This window comes from Penaeus chinensis, chromosome 21 (assembly GCF_019202785.1).
Source record: "Penaeus chinensis breed Huanghai No. 1 chromosome 21, ASM1920278v2, whole genome shotgun sequence".
Classification (NCBI taxonomy): Eukaryota; Metazoa; Arthropoda; class Malacostraca; order Decapoda; family Penaeidae; genus Penaeus; species Penaeus chinensis.
Genome location: NC_061839.1, coordinates 23,056,789 through 23,064,288, shown reverse-complemented (window position 1 = coordinate 23,064,288; position 7,500 = coordinate 23,056,789). Strand labels below are relative to the sequence as shown.

Genomic DNA, 7,500 nt, shown 5'->3' with positions numbered 1-7,500 from the left:
CCTCTCTCAGCCCCTCAGTATGGGATCTTTTACTCTCACTGGAAGGGGGGGCTTCATCCGGGACGGCTAGACCTTTGATTCTTAGACACTCAGCAGCTTTAATTAATCTGGCGAGGTCATTTTGCGCTACATTTGCCTCACCCGCATACATGTAATTGAGAAGCGCTTCAAGGTCATCGTGAAGAATATCCTTAAGTACTATTATGGGATGTTTACATGTGGTCTGCTTAAACATTTCTTCAAAATATTCACTACACACTGAAAGCACCAACTTATGCACTGGGAAAAATTTACCATTGCATGCTAACGTTACATCACTGTAAAGTTCCTGTAACAAAGAGAAGAATTGTGTTAGTTCCTGTCAACCTAGCCAATTGCTCTTTAAAATCTTGAATTTAAAACTTTCTATCATCTTAAAGTGGTTTTCAAATGTAAACTGACCAAGTATTATTTCTTTATCATCACATATTTAGTCCAATACAGTACAGTCACATCCCACATCTTACCTTCCTATGAAGTGTAGATAAAATATGGAAAAATGTTGATCGATGATTATTCCAACGCAGTGAGAGTATACCCTCCTCCATCTCTAATTTCTTTCTGCAAAAGTTTCAACAAACTTTAATAATCAAAAAACAAAAAATAAGGATTAACCTGAGAGACATACTAAGTGGTACTTACATCATAACACACAAATCTATAACTTGCAGAAGGTATCATCAGCATAAAATTTGAATCCTACCAACTCCTATGTTTTTGCATTTCCACATGACAATTATGCTATGCTAGCACTGAAAAATCCAAATAATTTCAATGACACCAGGGAACATTACCAATAATAAGCTCTTGAAAAGATCAACAGAATGGGTAACAAATCTTTTGCAATAATGTACCGTACTACATTGTTCCTCCTTACACAGAACTGCATTTATACCTTCATATAATTATTTCAGCCTTTCACAATTAATAATTTCCTTGAATATTTAGCAAAATTCAATAAACTTTCACTCTTAATAAGGGAATCATTTGTTTTTGTTTTTTTTCTGGCTAGAATTTCTTATTTTGCTTTGATATCTTTTAGCCTTTAAGATTCTTTGCCTCACAAATTACAAAATTTTTATATTTCCTCTAAAAAAAGGGCTACTGCATAATACTTACGAGTATTTTCAATGAGTCAATGAAATTTTCCTTTAATTAGGCCTATTCTTGTATAATTTAGAACATTTTTTTTTATGTCTATGGCTCTTTTATTTTCTGATTAACACAAAAAATTGAATATGGATTTCCCTCAGTGTGGGTGGTGGTGGAGTGGTGGTGGTGGAGTGGTGGTGGTGGAGTGGTGGTGGTGGAGTGGTGGTGGTGGAGTGGTGGTGGTGGAGTGGTGGTGGTGGAGTGGTGGTGGTGGAGTGGTGGTGGTGGAGTGGTGGTGGTGGGGTGGTGGTGGTGGGGTGGTGGTGGTGGAGTGTTATTAGTGTTATTAGTGGTAGTAGTAGTTGTAGTAGTTGTAGTAGTTGTAGTAGTAGTAGTAGTAGTAGTTGTAGTAGTAGTTGAAGTAGTAGCAGTAGTATTAGTATTAGTATTAGTATTAGTATTAGTATTAGTATTAGCATTATTATTATTATTAGTAGTAGTAGTAGTAGTAGTAGTAGTAGTAGTTGTAGTAGTAGTTGTAGTAGTAGTTGAGTAGTAGTAGTACTACTATAACTGTAGTAATAGTAGTTGTTGCAATAATAGCATTGGTAGTTGGAGTAGTAGTTGTTGTTGTTGTTGCTCTAGGGTGGTGGTGGTGGAGTGTTATTAGTGTTATTAGTGGTAGTAGTATTGTAGTAGTTGTAGTAGTAGTTGTAGTAGTAGTTGTAGTAGTAGTTGAAGTAGTAGCAGTAGTATTAGTATTAGTATTAGTATTAGTATTAGTATTAGTATTAGTATTAGTATTAGCATTATTATTATTAGTAGTAGTAGTAGTAGTATTAGTAGTTGTAGTAGTAGTTGAGTAGTAGTAGTACTACTATAACTGTAGTAATAGTAGTTGTTGCAATAATAGCATTGGTAGTTGGAGTAGTAGTTGTTGTTGTTGTTGCTCTAGCTGTAGTAAAAGTAGTAGTAGTAGTAGTAGTAGTAGTAGTAGTAGTAGTAGTAGAAGTAGAAGTAGAAGTAGAAGTAGAAGTAGAAGTAGAAGTAGAAGTAGAAGTAGAAGTGGAAGTAGTAGAAGTGGAAGTAGTAGAAGTAGAAGTGGGAGTAGAAATAAAGTAGTAGTAGTAAAAGTTGAAGTAGAGGTGGAAGTTGAAAAAAAGTAGTAGTAGTAAAAGTGGAAGTAGAAGTAGAGGTGGAAGTATAAATAAAGTAGTAGAAGTAAAAGTAGAAGTGGAAGTGGAAGTAGAAGTAGAAGTGGAAGTATAAATAAAGTAGTAGTAGTAAAAGTGGAAGTAGAAGTGGAAGTGGAAGTAGAAGTAGAAGTAGAAATAAAGTAGTAGTAAAAGTGGAAGTAAAAGTAGAAGTAGAAGTGGAAGTAGAAATAAAGTAGTAGTAGTAAAAGTGGAAGTAGAAGTAGAAGTGGAAGTATAAATAAAGTAGTAGTAGAAGTGGAAGTAGAAGTGAAAGTGGAAGTAGAAGTAGAAGTGGAATTAGAAATAAAGTAATAGTAGTAAAAGTGGAAGTATAAGTAAAAGTGGAAGTATAAATAAAGTAATAGTAGTAAAAGTGGAAGTGGAAGTAGAAATAGAAGTGGAAGTAGACATAAAGTAGTAGTAGTAGTAGTAGAAGTGGAAGCAGAAGTAGAAGCAGAAGTAGAAGTAGTAGTATAAGTAGTGGTAGAATGGGGGGGGGGGGGTCTTGAAAAATAGATCACACACTTTTTATTAAACAAATCCTATGAACAAGTACAAGTGGCTTCTTCTAAGAATGTTAGTCTAAGATATTTGCAACTCTGGTAGCTTTCTCTCCTTCCATCTTTTTTGTCTTTTCTTCTTATTCTCTTTTTTATTATGTTTTCCCTCTAAATCTTGATTTGGCTAATATCTTTTAATTAACCATTGTGTATTTATGTCACTAAATCTGGCAATTATCTCACCTAGTCTTTCTAGCACCTACAGATAATTCAAAAGCAACTTGGTTTGTAAAGGGCCTTTTCAAAGATGAGACCACCAAATCTGACCTCACCATAATGACAGACTTGGTCCAAGACTTTCCTATAATGGCAGACCCTATTCAAAACTACATTATAGTGATAAATTGAACTCCCTTGAATTCTCTCTGCAGTAGTTTAAATGGCAGTATATGGAGAGGTTGTGGTTAGTTACTTGGAACTGCTGCTCCATAAAGGCACAGTCACACATGCATTTTGATCAACAAAAAGACCAAGGACTTTACTTCAGGGAGCAAACATGACAAGCACTATTACTTTGTGTTTCTGGGACCTTGACCCATTGTTTTTTGCAGATCTCTTCCAAACAAAAGGTCAGATTAGTTTGACACTTTAGCCCTAATTTTTGGTACTAGAGTAAATTATAGCATTTACTCTTGACTTTCATAGAATAGTAATCTTCACCAACGAAGACATCCAAAAAGGTAAAATGTGGTTGTGATGCCTACAAATCCACTAGTCTTTCCATACCTCTGCCCACTTTCCTCCCTCCTCACCTCTTTCCTCACTCACTCTCTATGTTTCCTTCCCTCTTTATTTCTTTTAATACTTATTTATACATATATATACATATTTACATATTTATAAACATATTTATATACACATACATATATACATATATATGTATATATACATATATATACATACATATGTATATATACATATATATACATATACATATATATATATATATATATATATATACATATATATATATATACACATATATACATATACATATATATACATACATGTATGTATACATATATACATATATACATTTATACATATATACATGTATACATGTATACATATATACATTTATATATATATATATAAATTTATTTATGTAAATATACATAAATATATATAAATATATATATGAATATACATATAAATATATATAATATATATACATCTGTGTATATACATACATATACATATGTATGTGTATATATACATACATATATATACATATATATATAAATATACATACATATATATATACAGACACACACACACACATATATATTGAATGTATGTATATATGTATACTATATATACATATACATATATATACATATATATCACTAAAATACTCAACTAATAAATTTCATATTTTCATTTAGAGTACAGTTTCTCTGCTGTTCATTTGCACACACACATCTGAATGATGCCGAATGTGAATCAAAAACTGAAATGATGAGGGACACTGAACAGGGCCATGGAGACTATTACATATTAAACAAGGTTAAGAACCACAACATACAAACAGATTATGGAATTAACAAAATAAAAAAAAAATAAAAATACATATTCTATGACAACTGAGAATCTAAGCAATGCAGTATCAAACAGCTCTCCAATAATCAACAAACTGCTTTCTCACCTCAAACTGTGGGCGTGTTCAGTAAAGTTCCCTCTAGTGGTTACACAAGACGTCACTCAGATCACATAAAGGCATGATATATTCCTAAGCAGGTTTAGTTCAGGGATGATTGATTCACCTTCAACCCCTTCTGCCATAATGAAAGTTTGCAGTTTTTATATCTGATGGTGTAAAATAATCTAGACAAATGATACTGCAGTGTAAACTTGACTCTATGCTACCATGCATTCCCCTGAAGCGCTGGTTGTTTGGATATTATATGGGCTGTGCACTTAACATTGAACTAATTATGAGTGATTACACAGTCAGCTGTCATCAGTGATTGGTTGATATTCCCATTCTCAAATTGAACATGTAGTGTAGGTTCTTAACAGGATTTACACATGTGAAAGAGTGTTATTGGTGATAGATTAACCCAATACTGACGGGCATGATGTGTACCTATGTGCCATGCCCATTGTGAGTTACTTGTTTGATTATTTTTACACATAGATAGCTACACTTGTACTAAGTCGCCAATGAGCCAACTACGAGTATTGCCTGTCTTGCCCCTTTACCTTTTTCTTTGATTTACGTTACAAAAATATTTTATGTTATCTTATTTTGCTGTTACTAATATTTATAACATTATAGTAATTATAATATTTATAATAAAAATAACACCATCGATATTCATAGCACTAGTAAAAAATACATTTTTCCCGCCAATTCAAATCAGATAAGGTCACAAGGTCTACTAATTGACGCTTTTGTGGCTGAGCACTAGCAGAGCCATCTATGTGCAGAGACATTTCACAAAAAAATGTAAAAATGAGCAAAGCAAAGGTATTCTTAGTATTGTAGTGATGTGTGCCAATCATGTTGCTGAAAACACCTTCCAGTTCATATTAATAAGCCTTATTGCACTTGATACAAAGTATTCAGAATGGCCTACAACACTGCCAAGGTTGTTTGCAACTGGCTTACTATTTTACACAATATCTTCTATATTTTTTTGCAGGACATATTGATGATTTTTTAGATGTTACCAAAAGATCTGTTGACTGCCTCAGAGATGTTACTCTGTGGTAGCATGACTTCATGTTGATATAAAAGTTCTGATGAAGATAAAAGTTATTCCCATTCACACCTCTTTCTACTAAGGATGTTCATTCAAGGGTCAGTGTTTTTTGGAAAAATACCATTAGCTATCAACCCACTGGATCCAGGTGCTTCATAGCAATCACATGGCCCAAATTATGGGTATTAGGCTTATGTGAGCAGCATTTGTGTATGGTGACAAGACTCTATGCATCCTCTTTGCAATGCTATTTTCTCCTTCTATGCATAAGCATTTTTAGCATATTTGTCATTTTATTTACTTTATCCAGATGGTATCGGACTGTTTTACTTGCACACATTCCATATCATCTATAGGTAGTCCAGAACTCAGTTTAAGAATAATAACAATAATTAACATTTTGTGGTTAATCTTTACAGTAAGGATGTACTAAGCTAGGGCAAACGGACAATATTTTTGAAGAGGACAAAAAAAAAAACTGATGTAGTCGGTACAAGATATAATCTGCAGACGCGAATGATAGTGTCACAAATAAAGAAAAAAGCTCAGGAAAGTGGCATGAATGGTAGTGTCACAAATAAAGGTAAATGCTCTCGAAAGTGCCACTCACAGCCTCAGTCTAGTCAGTGCTCCCAAGTTTCAGCTCTTTCTTGCTGTGCATACTGAAGTGAAGACAATATTTCCCCAAGAGGTGTTGGGGGGCTGGGGAACTGGGCAAGTTAGATTACTGAATAAAGTTTGTGACATGGAGTTGAGGACTTAGTCACTGGTGAGTGTGTCCGTACTAAAAAGGAATTGACCCTTGTGTTATATAGCAATTTCACATTACCCTGGCCCACCCTTGACAGCATGTTCATATTAGCCCCCACTCAAGTTTTTTTTTTTTTTTTTAAATGACGTGATGGTAACGTCACCCAGATTGTAGGGGTTAATGAAATATGTGGAAAAATCATCCATCTGAAAACCAATCTGAATTATTCCCATATAGTTTTAAATTCCATTTTACACATAATGATAATAAAAATAATAAATAATAATTTAGGTTTTTGTTTCGTACACTGCACTTCTAAATTACCCTGTGTGAAAGGAATCACCAGTATTACCATCCAATGGGATTTGAAAGCCAGTATGCAAGAATTACTAAACATGAATGTTGCTACTGCACCACACTGCATAGGTGTGTAACCAATTTTAAATCAAACATTTTAACATCTTCAATTTGCCATAACTAAATCATAGCTAAGCATTTGTCTCCATGTCTATAAGCACTCCTGTCAAAGTCAACAAACTTCCACAACATGCATTCTGACAAGACAGAGATTGTCAACATTTATGCTGGCAATATAAAGTTTATCAACCTTTCTGGTAATTTAGAGCCAAATAAGGAACCAGGCCATGTTCTGTCTAGCTAGAGTATATGTCAGGTAATAATGTTTAGGTCAAAACAGCTGTCTGGTACAAAGTAAACAGAATTTGTATCAGACAGAATGACAACATATATGACACTAGATCTGTGGTACTTCTGATACAATTTGCAAATAAATAAGTTACTCTGCCTGCATTAAAACAAAAACAAAAACAAAAACAGAAACACAAACCCAGTCTACAGCCTTCCACCACAGATCCAAGTGGTTTAGGACAGAGCACAGCTAACTAAGGGCTCCTGTGGATAACTGTCAAAGACAAACCATTTCAAGTTTATCGGCCTACAGATTCTATGCACTGCTTAACTTGTCGTTTACATAAATAAATCCGAAACTGTGTTTACGGTAGGACAAAGTTACCTTAAATTAGTTTCATTTTTCGACCATTTTCGTATACATTTTCGTATCACACTGACGTCCGCGTGTAATGTAAAAGCACTATTCACCATACATACTTATACTGGCCATGTTTTTTTTCCTTCAA

General features: G+C 33.8%; 1 protein-coding gene across 10 annotated transcripts in view; it reads right to left on the bottom strand.

The window, feature by feature from the left end:
- LOC125036371 (longitudinals lacking protein-like) overlaps positions 1-7,500 on the bottom strand; it is a 61,408-nt gene that overhangs the window by 53,617 nt on the left and 291 nt on the right. For all 10 annotated transcript variants that reach the window (XR_007115898.1, XR_007115899.1, XM_047628955.1 and 7 more), the window contains exons 2-3: positions 507-600; positions 1-328 (exon numbers count right to left, since the gene is read on the bottom strand). The exon at positions 1-328 is cut by the window's left edge and continues 266 nt beyond it. Coding sequence is in view for 8 of the 10 variants with exons in the window: in XM_047628955.1 (XP_047484911.1) it covers positions 1-328; positions 507-587 (409 nt within the window). In the remaining 2 variants the exon portion in view is untranslated. The remainder of the gene's footprint in view (positions 329-506; positions 601-7,500) is intronic.